We start from the raw sequence: 21,994 nt of genomic DNA on the forward strand, positions 1-21,994 counted from the left end.
CTCTAGCCCTTTTCACACTAGGGCTCTTTAGAGCTACTAAGGCATTGCTCTTCCACAAGCATCTAGAAACTGAATTACGGCTACAGTTCTACATAGCATTTAATGTATGTTCCCATATTCCCCATAATAATCCCAGCATGCCTATTCTCATAGGCAAGATTCTAATATGTTTATTCAGAGGTAAATTCCTTTCAGTTCAGTGGGACTTGGTGCTTTAAAAAAGTGTCAGTGTCTCCCTGTCTGGTGTGGTTTAAAGCAGTTTCTATTTCTCCCAGTCCCCCTTGATTAGTTTCTTCTTCAACCAGGTCAGAAAAGAACTAGTTTGGGGTGGGGGGAAGAACTAAAGGGCTGATATCTGGAAGAATCAGGAACTGCTCTAAACTGCATCAAAATGGGGAGACCTTTATGCCATATACCAGTAGTCAGACAATTGTTCCGTCCAGCTCAATTACATTGACACTGATTGGAAACCTGGGGAGCTACGTCAAAACAGGACTCTTTCCCATCACTACCTGAATATGCTGCTGATTGAATCTGGGACCTTTTGTGTGCAAAGCATGTGTTCTACCACTGAATTATACGCCCATCCCATAATAACCAATTAAAGGGCTGATTTCAGAGAGACATTACTGAAATTGGCCCTTTAAGCATTTCCTATACAATGGTACCTAGGGTTAAGTACTTAATTCGTTCCGGAGGTCCGTTCTTAACCTGAAACTGTTCTTAACCTGAAGCACCACTTTAGCTAATGGGGCCTCCTACTGCCGCCGCACTGCTGGAGCCCGATTTCTGTTCTTATCCCGAGGCAAAGTTCTTAACCTGAGGTAATATTTCTGGGTTAGCTGAGTCTGTAACCTGAAGCGTATGTAACCCAAGGTACCACTGTAATCATTCCCTCCTGGTCAGCAGCACTGATGAAATCAATTTGTATTTACTTATCTAACTTTTTATTAGCACAACTGCACCTGATAAAAATACTACCAGTAATTCTAAATGAGATTGGGGGGAAACTCAGTTTGTGAAGACAAAATTCCAGCGGTGGGGGAAGGGGTGGCATAACAAAACAGCAGCAGTGCAACCAGAAAAGGAACACAGAAAGGTGAGGGAGGCATCACCAACCATTTTTAAAAATGCTTCCCATGAACAATTGCAGGTTATTGGTAAAGCTTAATTTTGGACAGATTTCCTCATGTAACAGGATACTCTGCTCACAAGCTCTCCCACGGTGGAACATGCCTACCTGGTGTATGGTATGGTGCACAGCAGGCCAATGCTGTTTGCACATGCAATGGGGTACCGAGCGCAGAGTGCCACCACAGAGGTCATGGTCTCCCCAAAGGCTTCCTGAACTTGCTCCACCATCCCACCGCAGGTGAGTTCTTCAATTCTGTGGGAAGTTAAACAGTCAGGCCCTATTAAAACAGACTTTTCAAAAACATAAACTGCTCCAAATCCCTGGAGGATGCAAGTGTGAGGTGCGATGTAAGATAGAAGGGACTTTTTCGCATTGAGCCAGCCATGCGTTTTAGCAGCTTGCTGCAATTAATACCCACACCCTTGAAAAGAGCAAAACAAAATCCAATCTGAGAGATGGAAGAATAAAAAAAAATTATGAAGGGAAGAGGGAGTCAGAGGCCTGTTGAATTACAGACTTATGCTGCTTTTTAAACATGAATGGTCTTTCTTCAGGGAACCCTGCAGACTGGCAAGTTGGACTTACTGTGACATGTTGTTCTGGTCAATGCATTCAATAAGGGGGTGCCAATTATTACACAGTTGCCTAAAGAATTTGTTCAGCTTTCAAATTTGTCGGAACCTTGGCTTTAGCAATCAATTTCAAGGCGGTCTAACCAAGCACCACTCAAAGGTGTCCCTGTGATACAGTCTCATGCCACGAGCAGTGCCATTTGGGCCATCTCCAGAGTTCCTTCAATAAGTCTGTTTTTGAAGAGAAGGCTGACTCCCTCACCGCCTCTGCCAACAATCCACATTCCCCTCCAGCCCTCTCCAGATGTGAGTCTCTGAAGGGAACTAACCGGGGGCCTCCTTGAAGCACCATTGTGACTGGACCCACAAGATGCGTCACACCACCAACACGAACAGCTGCTGTCAGGAGCTCTCGCATGTGCACCAGGGCCTGTTTTCTGGTGTTTCCACGGCGCCACCGAGTCTGAGCAGCTAATAGGAAACTGCTGCTCGATACCTATGAGAAAGGGATGGGTGAATCCTGTAACGTTGCCGCTGGGGACATCAGCAATGTTTCTGTTTGTGATGGCTGGCTGGTTCAGAGCGTACCATCTTCCTTGAAGCATGCAAAGTGAGGGTTACTAATAAAGGGTTGTATGTAGTGCAGGGGTTGCCAATGAAGCGCTGTGGATGCCAGCGTGCTATGGTGCCCACAAGTCTCAGTAAATATCCCTTCAAAAAGCCACAATGCACAAGTGGCTGTTTACTCTTCCTGCTCAATTCCTGGCTTGCACTATGTCCCCTTAAACAGTTCACTGGATGCCAAAACTAGACCCCTGCCACTCCTTTCATTCTGAACAGGATTTAGGGTTAATAGCTATATATTGTAGTCCTACACACTTCTGAAATCAGGTCTCAGTCTCTGGCATCTCCAGCTAAGAGGATCTCAGGCAGCAGATCTGGGTCATTTGCAGTTAAAAGTAGACCAATGGCCTTAGTATAATGCAGCTTCAGATGTATAATGACTTTCGACAATGTGAGCCTTTCTACAAGGTTTCTACAAACCCCGTCACCTGAAGTTCAGCAGGTGGTAGATGAGGAAAGGGGTCTCTTGGTCATGATCTCCCATTTATGGAATAGTCTTCCCAGAAAAGTTCACCTGCTGATATTGTTGGTATCTTTTTGGTGCCAGGCAAATACTTTGTAAATCTGCTTGGTCATTCCAGCACATTATGTAGCTGGTCAAGCATGCTTTTCATGGCTTGCTGGATTTTGAAGATTTGATGATTCTTCGCTGGTACTGCTTTTACCTAGTGTTCTATTGTAATGTGTTTGTTGCTTTTATTCTATACAGCCCTGGGAGACATTGTTTTGTTGCAGAGCATGCACAGGTATGAGAATTCATGCTCTTTAACTGCAACAGTCTGAAAGGCACACTAACTTATGTCTCTGGCATGACTTACTGCTTGATCAGGATTGGTCCCGATGAAAGCAAACAGCTGCCCCAACAAGACACTATAGGTGGGCTTGTCTCGGCTGTCCTCAATGGTGAGAGACTGAAGAAGAGTAAAAGAGCTGCTTCTGTGACTAGTCACATGGCGCCGCCTACAGAGAGGAAAAACAGATCTTATTAAGGAGATTCAGTCACCTCCAATTACACTGAGAGGGTAACGAAACACTGGCTGAACTTAAAGGAAGTGAGAGACAACATATACCTCTGGCTTGACCGCGTGAACTCTAGGTCATCATTTGCAATCATTTCAAGATCAGATGGTGCTGACATACTGCGGAGGAAGACAGGCTGGCGAACAGCATAGGATATCACCTTTGTTTCTGACGCTGATTTGCAAGCTGTAATGTTAAGGGAACAGAAATAAGCTTTGGTTTATTATTATTATTATTATTACTGCTGCTGCTGCTACTACTATTTCTATACCTCTCTTTATCCAAAGATCCCGGGGCTGTGTACATTAAGAACATAATTTCATAATTTATGCAGCATAATAATAAAATAATAATCATAATAACAATCCCTACCCCATCCCCACATTTAAAGAGAAATGCTTTTGCCTGGCACCTAAAGACATGTAATAATGGTGCCACCACAGAAAAGGCCCAATCCTGTGCTGTCATCCTCTGAACCTCCCAAGAGAATGGGGACATAGAGAAGAGCCTCGGATGACAAACACAGGTTCTGTGTCAGTTTATATGCAGAGAGGTAAGGTTTTATAGGTCAGCACCAGCACATTGAATTGGCAGTCAGTGCAGCTGGGCCAGGATCGGCGTTATATACTAAAACAGTTTCGTTCTGGTGAGCGACCTGGCTGTCAAATTTTGCACCAGCCCCGTGTATAACAATTGCAGTAAGCCAACATAGAGGTTGCCAGAAAGTTAGGCTATCCCTGTCCAGATAGGGGCATAGCCGGGCCACCAGCTGAAGCTGATGGAAGGCACTGTGCGCTACTGAGACCACCTGAGTCTCAAGCGACAGTAATGGATCCAGGAGCACCCAAAAGCTATGTACCTGCTGCATACAATCCCCCCAACCCCACCCCTGCTCCAAATGAGGTTACATAAGATTAACAGAAACAAAGACAGTTACAGATAGGTAGCCGTGTTGGTCTGCCATAGTCAAAATAAAAAATTCCTTCCAGTAGCACCTTAAAGACCAACTAAGTTAGTTCTTGGTATGAGCTTTCGTGTGCATGCACACTTCTTCAGATACAGATATCTGAAGAAGTGTGCATGCACACGAAAGCTCATACCAAGAACTAACTTAGTTGGTCTTTAAGGTGCTACTGGAAGGAATTTTTTATAGAAACAAAGACAGGTTGATTAATAAAAACTTGTATCGGCTGGGACTACTGTTAATATGTTATACCTCTCTTTGTTCTTTGTAAATTCAATTTTCTTTGTATTATGGCATGTTATATTTACATTTAGGAGATGAAGCAGAATTAAATGGAGTAAGAAAAGGGAGAAGAACCCACAACACTTTCCTCCTATCCCTTAAAAACATTGCTGCTGCTTTCTTCTTGCTTCCTACTTTCATTGCTGAGTTTCTACTCTTAAGCAGCTTGCAAATTGCAGGAAACACTGCACTGAGAGCATCTTTCGCTTTAAGACATCAGATTCTTTTCTCTCCTTACCTGGTGTGTCTGCAGGTGTGCCAGATATACTCCTGGTAAGCCCAGACTGTGCAGCAATGGTGACATGCAAGAGCAGCTCTGCTCGGTTCATCAGGCTCTTGACTAGTGTTTTTGTTTTACCCATGGGATGCAAAGGCTTCTGAAGCAGAGAGTTCACTTCTTGGAAGAATTTCTCCCTAAAAAGCAGTGAAGTTAAATCCCACACAGGTCGGATGTCCATTAGATCTTCAGAAACACGTTGGAAGAGAACATGCAATGCTATTCAAATCTGAGGTTGCATTAGGAGAAAACATGGATATTGGAAACCTCAGACTGGAACTTACAAATGTACCAGCCCACACGTACCAATCAAATAAACCACCCAAATAAAGAGGACAGAATTTCTACTGAATTCAGCAGCCACACTAACCTGAGTGAGAGAACCATATTCTCGAGATCACTTCCATCAAAAGAAATCTCTTTCATTGAACACAAAAGCTCCAATTCTTTCATTTTGTTCTAGAGAGAAGGGGAAAATATACTGAAAAGGGAGGCCAGATATTGCATTTTTAGGTTGTATAGTGCCTTGCGATATTTTATAGGAAAGCATGGTTATTATTTTTTTAATGAATAAATAGAATAGAATATATCTGATTCAGGAGATAATGTGGAATTTTTGTTGATTATGTGGACAGGAAATCTCCACTTCCATCTGTGAAATAAAATCCATCTTTCCTCTTCAGTGGACAAATCCAGCACAGCATTGGTGCTCTGAGCTAGTTGCACCGGATGCATTAGGAAGCAAAGAACGCATCAAGATTCAGTTCCTTTCATTTCCAAACTAAGAATCAACCTGACTGATTAGCCCAGCCTTCCCCACTTGGTGGTCTTCAAATAGGGATGGACAAATTCAGTCAATTCCAGTTTCTCATATTTTTAGTCTTAAATTCAGTTTGACACTTTCTGCATCAGTTTACAATTTAAAAAAAAATCCTCATAAAAATTCACCAGCATTTTAGTGTGAATTTCTCCTACTATACACATTTCCCAAAATATACTGAATTTTGAATGCTATTTTCACCAATATATGCATTTTAATACATGTTTTCCTCTAAATCACATATTTTTGTACACATTCTTTGGTTGGAGAACTCCATCACAAAATCTGAAGAAGTGTGAATTTTGAAAGACAGCTGCACTATGGTTCAAAATATTGTTCCAGGAAGTATGAATTAGGAAAGTTCACTTTAAAAGTGGACCAACACAATTTTCTCCTCCACCCCTTCCTCCAGCTCTTTCGGACAACATCTCCCATCGTGGATGGGGCTAATGGGAGCTGGAGTCCACAACATCTAAAGGGCGTCAGGTTGGGGAAGGCTAGATTAGCACATATCAGGAAGAGAATCTGGTTCCAAAAGGGTAAAGACGCTTCAGGTAGCTAAAGGCAGGAAACTCCCACCAAATATTAGCTGGAAAGGAAATACATATCTGCAGACATTAGTTAGGCCCTAAATGCACAGACAATGCCTTTGCAGAGCACCTTCCCCTTACCATCAGATCTCTAATTGACTTCAACATCCCTCTACATTAGGGTTATGAGACATCCCCGGTTCCCAGGGACAGCCCCCGGATTTGCAAATCTGTCCCAGGACAAATTCCGTCCCCGGAATGTCCCCAGATTTGCAAATCTGTCCCTGGGAAACGTGGCAGCAGCAGCCTCAGCAGCCCGGAGCCAGCTTGGTAGCGCAGTTGGCTCTGGCTGGCTTCAGGCGCTGCTCACTGCTTGCTGCCACTGCCAAGGGGGAACCGGGGACGTCCAGGGATACAGATTTCCTGCGACCTTCCCCCTTTGTTTTGACAGATTGGGGGAGGCTTCGGAATTACGGGTGGGCGGCCGTTGCCCAGGAGGGGTGCAAGGCGTGCGGTTTCTCTGCCAGCTAAGGTGCAACACCCTTCTTTTGCACCCTGTGAAACATAAATGTGCAGAGTTTTTTAAAAATCTGGGCAACAGCCAGCTGCCCATGACTCCTGAGCCTCCCCCGATCACACAAAACAAGGGCCCCTTGGTGCTACATAGGAGCCCCCAGCTCTACTGTTTCAGGCAGGAGTCTTTCCCAGCCTTTCTAAAGATACCCGGGTCTTTTGCATGCAAGGCAAATGTTCTGCCTTCACCAAACCTGCAGGTTCCCTTTCCCCTTCAGTCTAAAGAATTTGAATTATACTGAAACAATTACCCAGAACCAGACCCATTTTCTAAATTGTCTGGCAGGAGTAGAACACTGGCAACTATTTTTACAATTCCCTCAAACTGCTCGCTTCCAGTTGCTCGATTTTATTACCCTGACATACTGAGGAAACCCTCGGATCCTTTGGAGACGCCTTTCCCTTACCTCTATGCCTGCAAAACCCGGCTGTTCCTGGAAGAAACAGCAATCAGCATTTGCAGCTTAATTTCCAGCACAGGGTCGATCAGTCAGTCTGCTTCAAAGTGCCCATGATTTGTTCTTGGGCACTAATAAAGCCAGCACAACGTTTTATAGGAAGAGGGAAAGAGTACAGCAATTCAGAGAAAGCATTGCCTGAGTTCCTCTGTTCTTACCAGCACTGAAGGGGATCAACATGTGATACTCACCTCGTTAAAATGATAATCATAAAAGAAGGGCACATTGTTCTCCAATTTCCCATGCATGGCATCTTCCACTTCACTTTGCCATTTCTGTTCTAATTCGGCGACACTCTGGGCAAAAAAGAAAAAGAAAAAGTGGGGGGATGTGAAAGTGTTGGAGCATCATTACCAAAGGTAAGGGGAAATGTGCTCAGTGTGCTAAGAATATAAGGGTCCCCCTGGAGATATACATATTAATTATAATGGGCCCACTATCTTCTTTTTCTACACCGGAAATTTATTTTTTGGTAGCATTTTTACCTGCAATTGTCTTTCCATGGCATTTAGTTTCTTAAACGTTTCTCCCATAATTTTACAAAGCAAGTCATATTCTTCTGCATGCTCCTCTTGATACTGGAAGTTTATGAGGGACTGGAGTGCATCAACCAGGTTCAAATGTTTGATCACACACGAAACTACCATTTCTTCCATTATGTCCGGCTGGATGACCTCTCTGTTGAAGGTAAGAATGAATCAAAAACGAAAAGTTGGTAAAAAGGTTTTTTGGCAAATGGGCATGACAATTCTGTAGATTCGTTTGGCCTGAGAGTGTGTGTTCACTGTGAGGGGAGGAAAGGGCTGTACAGTGGAACCTCTACTCACATACGGAATCCGTTCCAGAGGTCCGTTCGTGAGTCGATCTGGGTCGCTGGTAGAAGCGCTGTTCTGCGCATGTGCATTCGGCGGCACCATTCTGCACATGTGCAGACGGCAGCAGCCACTTCTGCACGTGCATGAATCACGGCAAACCCAGTATTTAATTCTGGGTTTGCTGCGGTCGCGAGTCGAATTGTTTGCGAGTAGGAGCGGTGGTAAGTCGAAGTTCTCTTGTATAAGGGACCAGTAATCTACCAACAGGGACGTGGATGGCACTGTGGGTTAAACCACAGAGCCTAGGACTTGCCGATCAGAAGGTCGGCAGTTTGAATCCCCGTGACGGGGTGAGCTCCTGTTGCTCGGTCCCTACTCCTGCCAACTTAGCAGTTCGAAAGCACCTCAAAGTGCAAGTAGATAAATAGGTACTGCTCCGGCGGAAAGGTAAACGGAGTTTCTGTGCGTTGCTCTGGTTCGCCAGAAGCGGCTTAGTCCTGCTGGCCACATGACCCGGAAGCTGTACGTCGGCTCCCTCAGCCAATAAAGTGAGATGAGCGCCGCAACCCAGAGTCAGTCATGACTGGACCTAATGGTCAGGGGTCCCTTTGCTTTTTAATCTACCAACAAAACTGTTCAGTTTTTAATAATATTAGTGTGTGGTGGGGGAAGGGGATGATTCATACCTAAAAGCGTCTCAAGTAGTATCTACCTACATATCAAAACCATTTATTTAAAAATCACATTTAAACTCAGAAATCCAACTACTAAGCATACTTAATATCATAGACATATTATGAAATGACAGCTATTGAAGAATTAAATAAACCTACCCTCGGTTTGCTTAAAATGACATTATTTTAAACATATGATTTGTTACAAGTGCATATGATCCAAAATGAACAAGAAAAAAAAGTTCTAGTTATAGGTAGGTAGCCATGTTGGTCTGCCGTAGTTGAAACAAAATAATAAAATTCCTTCCAGTAGCACCTTAGAGACCTACTAAATTTGTTATTGGTATGAGCTTTCGTGTGCATGGGTATCTGAAGAAGTGTGCATGCACACAAAAGCTCATACCAATAACAAACTTAGTAGGTCTCTAAGGTGCTACTAGGGACGCGGGTGGCATTGTGGGTTAAACCACAGAGCCTAGGGCTTGCCGATCGGAAGGTCGGCGGTTTGAATCCCCGTGACGGGGTGAGCTCCCGTTGCTCGGTCCCTGGCTCCTGCCAACCTAGCAGTTCGAAAGCACGTCAAAGTGTAAGTAGATAAATAGGTACCGCTCCAGCGGGAAGGTAAACAGCGTTTCCATGTGCTGCTCTGGTTCGCCAGAAGTGGCTTAGTCATGCTGGCCACATGACCCGGAAGCTGTATGCCGGCTCCCTTGGCCAATAAAGCGAGATGAGCGCCGCAACCCCAGAGTCGGTCACGACTGGACCTAATGGTCAGGGGTCCCTTTACCTTTACCTTAAGGTGCTACTGGAAGAAAAAAAAGGAGGAAGAAAAGCTGTTACACACCTGATGCTGGGTCTGAACTGAGGCCGAGCTCGACCAGATATTTCCCTGAGTTTGATCATGATTCCAGGAGGGAGCCTGATCCTTGGCAAGTCAGAGTAGTGACCAACAGGAGGCACAAGAATATCGGAGGGATAAGTGAACTCTCGGTCTTCATCAATGGTGAGAGGCAGTGGGGAGGGGCTTGGGGTGAGGGCTGGAGAGATGACGCCATTGGCTTCCACTTGCCACTGGCACCTGGAAAAGGAAAGAGAGGGAGGAAGTCTTCTGTTCCTTTCAGGCCTCAAAACAAGATCTATCATTTTCAAAGTAAAGCAGATTAGAAGACAGTGTACCTGAAGTGCACATTCCTAGCAGAGAAACACACTTATTCCTCAAAACAACTCTAAAAACCATAAAACAGCTTCACCATGAAGCTGTCTGACAAACACCAACTGGGCCTTCAGTTTAAGAGTCTTTCTGACATCTCTTATGAGGGCCCTCTCGCACACTCTGGAATCTCCCATTTTGTTTGCAATTACTCCCATTTTGTTTGCAATTCAGCTATTCATCCGATTCATGAATTTAGGAAAAACAACCATCTTCCACAAATTTCAACAACCTTGCTGTAACTCAGAGCCAATCTGGATGTGATTTGGGAGGTCTCTCACCCAATCTCCCAATGCGTTTTTCTTTGGTTGCACTGAAGGGGTGCGTGTATGTTAACCCTTTCCTGCTGGACTGGTCCTGACACAATCAACCACACACCGAAGCTGCCATTAGGTGTGATTTCACTTGGGTAAAAGGTGCAGGGGCGAAATGTTAACTTTCCAACTCTACAATTGTATGATTTTATGATTCTTCTCCCACAATCCCCCTCCCCAGCAGCTGCTTTTCAACAGAGAAGAAGACATGGGAGATTCCTAAGCATGAGAGTACCACTTTGTATGGGCTTTGGTCCTAAGCTACCTGCACACAAGTGAAAAAGGCTTAGAAGGCTTCTGGCATCTGACAAGGAATTAACACCCTGCCCCCTTGCATTCATCCATATATCATTTACCTCTGTAAAAGTTTAGATCTCAGAAGATCTTGGCACGTTTCCTCCTCTTTGGTTATTTCTGGTCCATTGTACAGAATCCTCAGCATAGAGCAAGCCAGCACAGACAAGCCTAAAGCAAGGTCTACCAAGAATGGCAATCCTCCCGACACGTCTTCTGATGACTCCTTCAGCACAGAAAGGCAAAAGAGCACACACAACAATTAATGCTATTGGTTTTTATATACTTATAAGAGTGTTAAAGTTGAGTGACATGTGAATGTGTAGTCAAGGTAGTTGGGGCCCACAATATGTTAGGCAGTACCATTACATGCCTGTCCCTCTTCTTCCCCCCTCAAATCCAGCATATTTAGTTATTACAGCAAATCTCCATTAATGTCCCATATACAAACCTAACACAAGCCTACCTGAAGGAGTGTCACCACCCCCATCATTCTGCCCGGACACTGAGGTCCAGTGCCAAGGGCCTTCTGGTGGTTCCCTGACTGTGAGAAGCCAAGTTACAGGGAACCAGGCAGAGGGCCTTCTCAGTAGTGGCACCCGCCCTGTGGAATGCCCTCCCACCAGATGTCAAAGAGAACAACAACTACCAGACTTTTAGAAGACATCTGAAGGCAGCCCTGTTTAGGGAAGCTTTTAATGTTTAACAGACGATTGTATTTTAATATTTTGTTGGAAGCTGCCCAGAGTGGCTGGGGAAACCCAGCCAGATGGGTGGGGTATGTATAAATAAGCAAATAGCATTATTATTATTATTATTATTATTATTATTATTATTATTATTATTATTATTATTATTATTATTATTATACCTGTGCTCGAACTGTACAAGCAAAGCCCCACATTGCTTTGTCTGGGGTGTTGTGTTCTCGGCCACTCCGCATTTCAAAGGAGAAGGTAACGGTGTCCCCTTCCACCTTATGTTTTGAAAGGGCAAAGGAGAAACAGTTAAACAAGCAGCTAAAGATAGGGTGCAATCCCTCTTTCATGCACTGCTATCTTCACAGGCTTTCCATGGGGGTCTCAGGAGTATGATGGGGTAGCAAGGCATTACAACAACTGAAATGGCTCTAAAAATCACAGCAAGTCACATTGGACAGACTCAGGTTCAAATCCCCACTCAGTCATGGAGCTCACTGGGTAACCTTTGGCTAGTCTTCCCAGCCAGCACTGCAAACGGAACCTATCTAACAGGATTGTGAAAATACAATTGGGAGGGAGGCTAGGTAGGTAGGTAGGGAAAAGAAGAATTTATGCAATTCAGAGCTCCCTGGAAAGGTAGGAGGCAAATGCAGAACATTAAATAAATGGACGTGTGTTTTAAGAGACTTTGCCGAAGCACTTGGACAACAAAACACAAACCATTTTTCTATAAAGTAGTTCCCAAACAACATTCAAATTTGGTTGAAATCTTGTTGCTGTTATTTTAAAAAAGAGAAATCTTTACTCTGTACCTTTACTAAGTCTTTGGGCCAACCAGTTCCTAAGACACTCCGGCTCCCATATCCTAGGGTGTTGCCCCCATATTCAGCAACCTTCCGGCTATTTGTGTTGGGGCCTGCGTAGATCACCAACTTCAAGAACATGAAATAAACTGTTAGGTGGGATAAAGACAACTACAACATGCAGACTTACAGCAGTTTGAATATTTAAAGTTAATTCCAAATTGTTGTGAAGGAGACAAGCAGGTGGCTTCCTGGTTTTACACACAAATCACTGAAGCAATAATACAAATGGCTGATCTGGATCAGGAACCTGGCAGGAAAGGCCACTTTCCTTTTTGAACCCCACTCCCCATTATCCAGATCAGGATCAGAGCTCCTGGCCTGCTGTTTGTATGCAAGAGAAAGAGCTGATCCTTGGCAACTGAAGTTTTCCTTCCAATGCAAACATCAGGTGCAGACACTTCGGTCCCAATCAGGGTCACAGCAAGAGACACTCTGCCACACCCAGCTCAGATTTTGATCCAGATCATAGCCCACTCCACCCTACTTTTGCAGGTGTTTACATTTTTTTTAAAAAGGCCACTGGCTAATGACATGTATGGTGCCACATCTAGTTTGGCCCTCAACTAGCGGTTAACATTCAGCAATGAATAAATTAATAAATAAATAAATAAATTGCGAGGGATCTCCTCTTCACACATACACCCAGCGTCTGTGATCCCACCTTCCCCGTTTTTTTCTCCCTGGCAAAAAACGGTGCTATAGATATGTCTGATAGGCATGATCTGCACTTTTTGGAAACAACTGAAGCCATTTTCTTCCTTAAAAAAAAAAAAGCTTTTCCAGCCAGATAAATAGGTCTCAGCCATGGGTGTCCATTATGTATTGTTTTAAAATTCTTTTTTTTGTGCTGCTCTTAACTTGTTTTTTTAAAGCTGTTTTTATTATATTTTGGACATATGTGGAAGGCAATTAATAAATAACAATAATCATATTGTCTGTGATAAAGGTAGAGAGCATTAAGGGACAGAAGTGTCTTCTGTGCAAACTCTACTGAAGGAAATGGAAATTGCACCACAGTACTGACTTGTTGTCTTCCATTGGGAAGATCTTTCTAGCATTCTACTAACCTTATCATAATCATACTGTGAAGAGCAGCGGCTATCAAACCTCAGGTACAAACAACGGGCTCCCGGAATATGCACCGTCTCCTTAAATTTGTAATTGTCTCTGACAGGGTGGACTGTCTCTACTGTCTTCCCAGCAGCCCAAGGAGCTGGAATCTTTAATCCCGTAAGGAAACCTGGCTCTTCTTTTTCTTCTAGCATTCTAGTGTTTAAGAAAAGAGTGAAAAGGGACAAATATTAGCAGAGAAAACCTAGAATTTGTACAACAAACCTATCACAACAGCAAACACATGGTATGTGAAGAAGGGTCTTGTGCTGAAGACAACTGTGACAATTGAAGGCAGTTTGAAAGAGGAATCGCTCAGCTCTGCTCAAGAGGCTTGCTTGGCAGGTTTTTCAACTTACTGAATTCCCATCTAGTGGGGGTATGGACCCAAGAAGGATCTCAAAGCCTGTGGGTACAAATAAAATGCCACTTCCATTGATGAGGAAGGCAGTTCAAACAATGCATCCTTAATATTAAATCTACTTCCAAGCTGATATTTACCATGCAGAGGAACCACACACGTTTCATACAGGCACATACAAGCTTTTCCTGAAGAACAAAGAGCACATTTGAGGGTCCTTGCCATTGGGAATATAGGGAAAGCGGGGAGAGTTAACCCCCTTACCCCAGTGCTGTAGTGTAATGGGACCCCCATGGCTGCTGTTCAGTTTTACAAAACCACACAAGATTCAGTAACAGATCTCACAACATCCCATCTACTTGTGACATAAGTTGTTAAAAGCAGGATCAGGTAATATACATTGTGCCCGTTATGAATTAAAACATAAAGCTCTTGAAACAATCTCAACCTTTTCTAATTTTGCTGCTGTTCCTCTAGAACCCTTAAGGTGGCAGGGAAAGGGAAGAGAAATAAAAGCTGTAACTTGCTCTCCAGAAACACCTTCATTGGATCTATAACTTTCAGCTCTTTGTGAGAAATTCCCCCCCCCCCATGAGCCTACAAAGCAATTTTACAGAGCAATGCAACGCAGACCCTGTGGGGTTCCTTGCTCTGAATCATTCTTCCATAATGATTTATGTTCAGAAGCAACATTGCCAGCAAGCATATGAGAGAGTGCCTTCAACATATTAAAGTAGTGAAGGATGAGGGTCAAAGGGCAGTCGGATGATGTTACGTTGATTACCTCTCATCAGGGAATAGCTTGCTCCTCTGCTCTGATGCCCCTCCAGGAGAACTGCCCGCTTCAGAGAAAACAGGAGACTGGGTTTTCAGCAGCAAGGCTGTCTGTAGCAAAATGAATATGGTTTGCTTGTGATTAGTATAGTAGTATATAATGCTATCTCTCAAATAGGGAAGGGGGAAAAACTGGAGAGGCAGGGAGGGAGGTGAGAAAGAGAGAGACTGTTTTTGCAAGGGGTTGGACTCAAAGACTCTTTGAGTCCCTTGCAACTCTACAATTCTATGACTTGCTGTTGCTACTGATGCCCTGTCAATACTCGCTATTGCCCTCAAAGATAGCACAGCTCCCCTGGTCCAGATTACTGCCTGGAAGGAGAATGAGGATGTTTCCTCAATAGGCATTTAGCATGACATCAACATGATTCCTTCACTCATTTTTTACAGGGCACCCACACAATTCTATCACCTAAACATTGTCATCCTGTAGTTGCCCTGCGGTTCTTCCATCTTTTCTTAGACCACAAAAACTCCAACTTTTAGGAAGAACAAAGCAACAGTGCAGTCTCACAGCTCAACACACATTCATTATAAGACTTGTGGGGAATGTTGTTTTATGACCCTTTTTAATTACTATTTTGGCATTTATTTAAATGTTTCTCCATCTATATTAATGAAAGATGCAAAGAACTACAACACTCCACAGCTAAAGCATTATTTTAGTATAGTGTTACTATACTACAACACCATAGCATCATGATAAATTATATTATAGCTTACAGTGTTAAAATGCTTTAGCTATGTTTCGTTTAAAAATAGTCAGAAAAGTGATAACTAAAATATTTATTTCAAAAGGAAATAAATAGGAGTTTAGGTGAAGGTGTGGTATGGACAGAACACAGTGGAATGTACACACAGAAAATGTACAACACACTCAACAGGGTGGAAAGTCAGCTGCAATTTCACTTACATCTTACAATGAAAAAGCAATAATTGGGTCATGCTAGGAGCCACCCATCTAGATGCAGCCTGAAGTTCTGCTGATTGGCAGATTTTGAACCGTGCTCCACATAGCACCGTATTATGGCTATGTGTAAGTCTTTGTAATTCAGTATCCTCAATGCATTGTGGGAACTCAGATTTTACAGGGATGAACATTAAGAAAATAATGTGATACTGACTGCCATAAAAGGATGAATGCAACCCCTATGGCAAACCCAGTGGGACAATAAGCATTATAAAAAGTTTGCTACAAGGTAGAATGTAACAATATCTCCATTCTGCACAAGAATATTTTCAGTAGCAAATATCATTCCAAGGGAAGGAAAAGAAACACAAAACCATTTGGAGGGGTGGAGGAGGGGAAAACCACCAGCAGAAGAAAAGGAGGCCATACCTGACTTGTGTAGAGGACCAGCTGCACCAGCTGAGGCATCAGAGCATCGGCCATGGTCAATGTTTGGAGATTGGGGTGCATCAGAGAGGTCAGCAAAACCGGAAGCAAATGGCCCAGCATGGTGGCTTTGATCACCTGCTCCAGGCCTTTTAACCTGCAATGAGAGGCCCTCTGGATTTAGAGCATCTTGCTGCCATGCTCACTTACCAGTCCTGCTTTGCCACACACAACTGGCTTACTGTGAAAATCCCACCACAGGTTGCCTTAACCCAGGCATTGGCAAACTCAGCCCTCCAGCTGTTTTAGGACTACAACTCCCATCATCCCTGGCCACTGGTCCTGTTAGCTAGGGGTGTTGCGAGTTGTAGTCCCAAAACATCTGTAGGGCCGAGTTTGCCTATGCCTGCCTTAACCTCCCAAATACATCCTATCTCCATTTTCAACAGTGCAACAAGCTCTCTTAGGTGCTGTTCCCCCGATCCCTGACACCTCCCAACTTTCCATCATCTCTTCTGGACCTCCTGAAGCTTGCCCTTGTTGCTGCCGTTGTCAAACATCTCCTTCTCACACAGCTCATATTTAGACCTCTCCCACCCTCTGAAGGATGAATCCTTGCTCACAATGCCCCTGGTTCAGACTTTTCTTATTCCCTGCACATTTTAGTTTGAGACTTAGACCCTGCCTTAACTTGCATCCTCCAGCACACACAAAAACTGCATGACAGTTCCCCAAATCTCCTGATTTTGGCAACGATAAAGAGAGAGAGAGCAAAATGGTGCTAGTTCTGGGGAATGCCCTTTGCCAAGGAAGCAGACAGAAACTTGCAGAACTGAAAGGAAGCACATTCTAGTGCCATCTATTAGGCAGAGTATCAAGGGCCATTGGACTATTACACCTCCCTCTCTCATTCAGGAAAAGGGAATAGCAGCATGGCTACTTCTCTCATCCAGAGAAAGGACAGCTGCAGATAGCTTGCTTCCCTCCCTCCCTCCCTCCCTCCCTCCCCCAGAAAGATCACTCTGCACCAACTGCCAGTGTCCTGGGACTGCAGAACAGAATGGAAGCACATATCGATCCCATCCTTCATCCAGACAGCTGAGGGATATCAGGTTGTGTGTCTTTTTGTTTTATGCTTTGCAGTCTGTTGCAAACTGCCTTGAGGACCTTTCAAAATAAAGGTGGGGCGTGGATCTCCAAAGCAAACGAAGTACATGAACTTACCGCTGCTCCTTGTCTGGAATATCGCTGTTTATCAGAGCAGTGGTGACTTGCTGCAGCATTTCTAGAACTTCATCGCATCCCGTAAGGATCTGAGTAGCCAGAGTCAAGATACTAGCTTTAAGCTCCTAGGCACAAAAACGTTAAAAAGAAACTTGTGTTTACATGACCAAGGGAACAGCTGGTCTTAAAAACAAACAAGCAAGCAAATGGAACAAAAAAATAAGAATGGGCTTCCGAAGTTTATGTGATGATCATGACAATGAAGCCGGCACCAACAGATCTCTCCAGGACTGTGACTGGAGACAAATAGTTTCCTTCAAACAACTGAAGGTGGTCAGAGGGGCACCACTGCCTGTGGCAGATACATTCATTTGGTCCCCATCTCCATCCAGCGGTCTTTTGCTGTGCTTTAGAATGCCCACTCATGCACCTTGATCAGAGGTGTAACTGGGACACAAGAAATGGGTGGACACACCATGAAAACAGAAGCTGCTATGGCTCCACTTTGGACTCTGCAGGGAAACAATCTCTCTTTTCCTGTGTCAGCTGGAAGTTTAAAAGGTTAAACTCCAAAGTACTAGGAAAAATTTAATTAATTAGAGTGCAAGATGCACTATGCAGGAAATGAAGGACATATTTTGACCAGGAGGGCTCCCTGTCAATAAGGCCTGATAAAAACAACATGGAAGCCCTATTAGGTCATTTTTGAAGTAAGGAAGGTTCCTTCTCAGACACACAACGTGTCTTCCAATGTCTATGTATGAAGCTGAGCACAAGGGCCACAATTTCTAGTGAGGAATCAAGTTTGATTAACTGATTTTTTTTGAAGTGCCAAAGTCATTCGGCAGCAGACTGTGAAAAAAATGTTAACTTTTTTCTTTAATATAAATACTAAAAAAAATAAGTAGTAGGCACCCATAACAGAAGGGTTATATTTGTATATCTGTCTCTGTCTCTGTCTCACACTCTCACACACAGGGGTGGTGGAATTCCTAAGATGCTGTTTACTTCCAAAACCAAATAAAATAATACCTCCCTCAGAATGATTGCTCTTCCTCCTATGCAAAATGACACAGATTTAATCCATTAAACCTTTTACAACAACTAGATAGTCCCCCCCCCTTTTTGCAGCAACCTTAGTGGGCACAGGAGCATACACACACACACACACACACACACACACACACACACACATTCCCCCTTCTTCTGTCCTCACCATCCTGCCCAATTGGCAAATCTTCTGCAGATCTGATGATGCTATTTATACTGCAGAAAAATAACGTTGTTTGATATTTTCCTATGGCTGACTGAAACAGTCATTCCCTGCCCCCTAGATTCTTTTTTTAAGTGGGGGGGGGGAGGAATAAAACATGCATGTTGCATTTGGGAAACTCCAGCTATTTAACTGCAGACAAGGGACTCTAGTGGGCTAGGCCCCGACTGCATACAGTACTTATCAGAATGGTTTATCCAGCCCTGTCTGCTGGCCAGACAAGGAACGAAACAGACAGTCTTAGAAGGGAAGAGAGGATGATACGAACTGCAGAGAAGAACTGGAAAAAATAAAAACGTGTTTGTAGGATGAAAGACGGCATGGACACAGTCAGCATTTACTTCATACAAGTACACAAGTACGCCAAAGAATAGCAAAAAGGAGACTGACAGAATTGAAAATAAAGGGGCAAAACTAAATATGGGCCTCCTGTGAGGGCCCTGTAGAAAGAAGTGGAAGCTGCTCTTATATTCCAGCCCAAGGGTTCAGCCTTGGGCTGTGGGCTGCCTTTCCTTCACTGCTCTTCCCTTAAGCAGCTGAGATAATAAATGCAAAGCCAGCTGGAAAAGTAGCACAGGCCCTGCATAGAAGCATATTTTGCCCCATTTCTTCAGATAAGCAAGTAATATTCCCTAGAGAGTGGCGGTGAAGTTGATGGGGCGATTATGTTTTCAGAAATTCTACAGCACTGCTTTGCTGAACACAGATCCCCCTGAGTGGTACAGCTAGCAACATGTTTAAATTTCAAAGTACAGTGGTGCCTCGCAAGATGAAATTAATTCGTTCCGCGAGTTTTGCCGTCTAGCGAATTTTTCGTCTTGCGAAGCACGGTTTAAACGGCTTAACAAAGTCGCAAGACGTTTTCGTCTTGCGAAGCAAGCCCATAGGGAAATTCGTCTTGCGAGGCAAATCGCGGACGAAAAAACCTTTCGTCTAGCGAGTTTTTTGTCTTGCGAGGCATTCGTCTTGCGAGGTACCACTGTACTTGAAACTGTAGGGATAGCTTTCCCTTATCAGGAATACTCAGTGGTTCAATTAAAGCAATAGCTCTAGGACAGTCACCCGGTCACGTTTGTAAAGAGGTCCATCTAGAATGGCATTGAGGCAGCAACCACTTAGGATCAAAGTTTTTAGAGGTTATCACACTGACTTAGAGTAAGTCAAAAGGTGAAAGAGTTGCTGATGGGGGCATCCATAGTGCAGACATAAACAGGTTTGAAACCTACTTAAGGCCCAAACCATATGATACGGTAAACATACCTTTAGGGAAAGGGGGCTTAAATCGACCTCCCTCACATTTTTACTTTTGTTTTGAGAAAAAGGGTCTCAATTTGGATCACACTATCTACTAGTGCTCAGAGTCCTGTGCAGGTTTCCTGTCAAAAATCCCCCCAGCTTCTTTGCTACTCAGGGGTCAGCAGGACACCAGTATGGAGTGGGAGCAAATTCCAGATCCGGGCCCCACCGTTGCTGTTTCTTCAAACTTAAATGAGGCTTGCTTAAGGGCATTTTTTAAAAAGAGTATTTTATCAGAATGTGTAGTTTGGCCCTAGGCAGCACAGCTTCTTTCAGGAAACCCTGAGCATTTCTGAAGGTGCAGAGAATTCTCAGTTTAGAGGTTCAAAGGTCTGAGGTGTGAGAAAAGTCATGACCTTTCGTGAGATAAACCTGTTTAAGTCTGTGTAGAACCGTCCAAGACAAAGGCTCCCTCCGGGGTTCCATGGAGGGGGTAGGGCAGCTCCAGGAATAAAAAGCGATGAAAATGCAAAGCTACCCTCCATGCCAGGGATGGGAAACTTGCGGCCCTCTAGATCAGCCCTAGCCAGCATTGCAATGCTCAGGAACCATGGAAGTTCAGTAATATCTTGGAGGCCACAGGTTCCTGAGGCCTGCTCTATGTGAACACCCAGAGCACCCTTTTAGAAGTTAAGAAATAAAGATTTCATTTGTGTGTGGGGGGGGGGCAGGTAAATACTCTAGAAGTTTTAAAGGCCCATAGATGGATATATTCTAAAATGAATGGGAATAAAGTATAATGTTATAGGTTAAAAAAAAAAACCTGTAGCAAGGCCTGGAATACAGAACTATCTGCGACAGTTCTTTCTCTAAAACAAGGAGACTCTGGCATAAGAAAAGCCTGCTAGATAAGTCTAATGGCCCATCTAGTCCACCATCCTGTTCTCACAGTGGCCAAATAGTTGCCTGTGGGAAACCAGCAAGCAGGATTCCAGCACAAAAGCACCCTCCCCTCCTACTGTTTCTAGCAGCTGGTATTCAGAATGCCTCCAACTGTGGAGTCAGAGCACAGCCATCGCGGCTAGCAGCTAGTGATGGCCTTATGCACCGTATTTTTCGCTCTATAGGACGCACCGGACCATAAGACGCACCTTGTTTTAGAGGGGGAGAACAAGAGAGAAAAAATCTCCCCCTCTCAGCTCAGCGCCCCTTCAGCGAAGTGGCAGGAGAAATGGAGCCCCTTCCATTTCTCCTCCTGCTTGGCTGAAGGGGCGCTGCGCAGTTCTCCCTCTCTGCTGAAGCCAGGAGAGTCTTGCTGTCCGGATTCAGCGAAAGGAACCTGAAGCCTGCAGAGCGCAGCGGGAACTTGCGCTGCGCTCTGAAGGCTTCAGGCGGCTATCCCTGAAGCCTGGAGAGCAAAAGAGGTCGGTGCGCACCAACCCCTCTCGCTCTCCAGGCTTCAGCGAAAGCAACATGCAGCCTCCGGAGCGTGGAGGGAGCACTCCCTCTGCACTTCAGAGGCTTCGCGTTGCTATCGCTGAAGCCAAGGAGCCTGCATTCGCTCCATAGGACACACACACATTTCCCCTTAATTTTTGGAGGGGAAAAAGTGCATCCTATAGAGGGGAAAATACGGTACCTCCATTCATTTGTCTAATCCTCTTTTAAAGTCATCCAAGTTGGTGGCCATGACTGTATCCTATGGAAGCAAATTCCACAGCCAATGATTTACTGGTAATGATAGTCTTTCAGTGCAGACTAATTTGCTGGTTCAAAATAGAGGCCCTCTTGAGGAACAGCCACCTCAGGACTGAACTTGCAGTTGGTGGAGAGCAGCGGCGGCGGCGGCAGCAGCAGCAGCACACAATAATCTCTGTTGGTCTTCCTGAATGCTACTCTGGTTGAGGTCAACAGGGGAGCCTAGCCACACATTGCAAAGCAAAGCGCAAGAGTTCCTGAATTAGGGCACACATAGCTTCAACAGCACCTTCCCTCCTGAAGAGGTCACCATTGAGAATTCTAGCTGAAGCTGTCACAAAATTACACTGAGACAACAAGAAGGGACAAGACAGCACAGAGAGGGTATACCCATCAGCTGAACTGCAGAGATACAAGGGCCGGAAGAGAGCATGGGTTGTTGAAATCAGAACTGGAATTTAATATTGGTGTTTACCTGTACCTTCAATGTCTCTCCCTGCAAGGAGCTGTCACTGTCATCGTTTTCGTCAGGCTTAATCAAAATTGTATTACTCAGAAGATGGTTCTGTACGGCCATCAGATACCGCAGGCAAGAAGAGGCAGCCTTTAATATAAATGAGCACCATTTGCATTATCATCTCAACACTTCAACTAGAAAATCAGTACAGAAAAAGGTTGTGTGCTATTTTTGAAACACAAAGGAAGAAAACGAACAGGGAAATGTCAAATCATTCTCCTGCTAGACTGTCACAGCTCTGCAGTGCATTACAAGAATGTAACAAAAGAGTCACTA

At 44.3% G+C, this 21,994-nt stretch overlaps 1 protein-coding gene across 4 annotated transcripts in view; it reads right to left on the reverse strand.

The window, feature by feature from the left end:
• The window catches only part of HECTD4 (HECT domain E3 ubiquitin protein ligase 4), a 114,527-nt gene that overhangs the window by 45,009 nt on the left and 47,524 nt on the right, over positions 1-21,994 (reverse strand). For 3 of the 4 annotated variants that reach the window (XM_081202860.1, XM_081202858.1, XM_081202857.1), the window contains exons 17-33: positions 21,677-21,805; positions 16,995-17,119; positions 15,774-15,927; positions 14,385-14,485; positions 13,197-13,395; positions 12,076-12,195; positions 11,434-11,538; positions 10,625-10,788; positions 9,589-9,822; positions 7,741-7,933; positions 7,447-7,551; positions 5,245-5,333; positions 4,836-5,011; positions 3,402-3,537; positions 3,150-3,291; positions 2,037-2,203; positions 1,241-1,387 (exon numbers count right to left, since the gene is read on the reverse strand). In XM_081202860.1, the coding sequence (XP_081058986.1) occupies positions 1,241-1,387; positions 2,037-2,203; positions 3,150-3,291; positions 3,402-3,537; positions 4,836-5,011; positions 5,245-5,333; positions 7,447-7,551; positions 7,741-7,933; positions 9,589-9,822; positions 10,625-10,788; positions 11,434-11,538; positions 12,076-12,195; positions 13,197-13,395; positions 14,385-14,485; positions 15,774-15,927; positions 16,995-17,119; positions 21,677-21,805 (2,486 nt within the window). The remainder of the gene's footprint in view (positions 1-1,240; positions 1,388-2,036; positions 2,204-3,149; positions 3,292-3,401; positions 3,538-4,835; positions 5,012-5,244; positions 5,334-7,446; positions 7,552-7,740; positions 7,934-9,588; positions 9,823-10,624; positions 10,789-11,433; positions 11,539-12,075; positions 12,196-13,196; positions 13,396-14,384; positions 14,486-15,773; positions 15,928-16,994; positions 17,120-21,676; positions 21,806-21,994) is intronic. The other variant, XM_081202859.1, reaches the window with a different exon arrangement.

Source organism: Podarcis bocagei (assembly GCF_964188305.1).
Source record: "Podarcis bocagei genome assembly, chromosome: 7".
Taxonomy (NCBI): domain Eukaryota; kingdom Metazoa; phylum Chordata; class Lepidosauria; order Squamata; family Lacertidae; genus Podarcis; species Podarcis bocagei.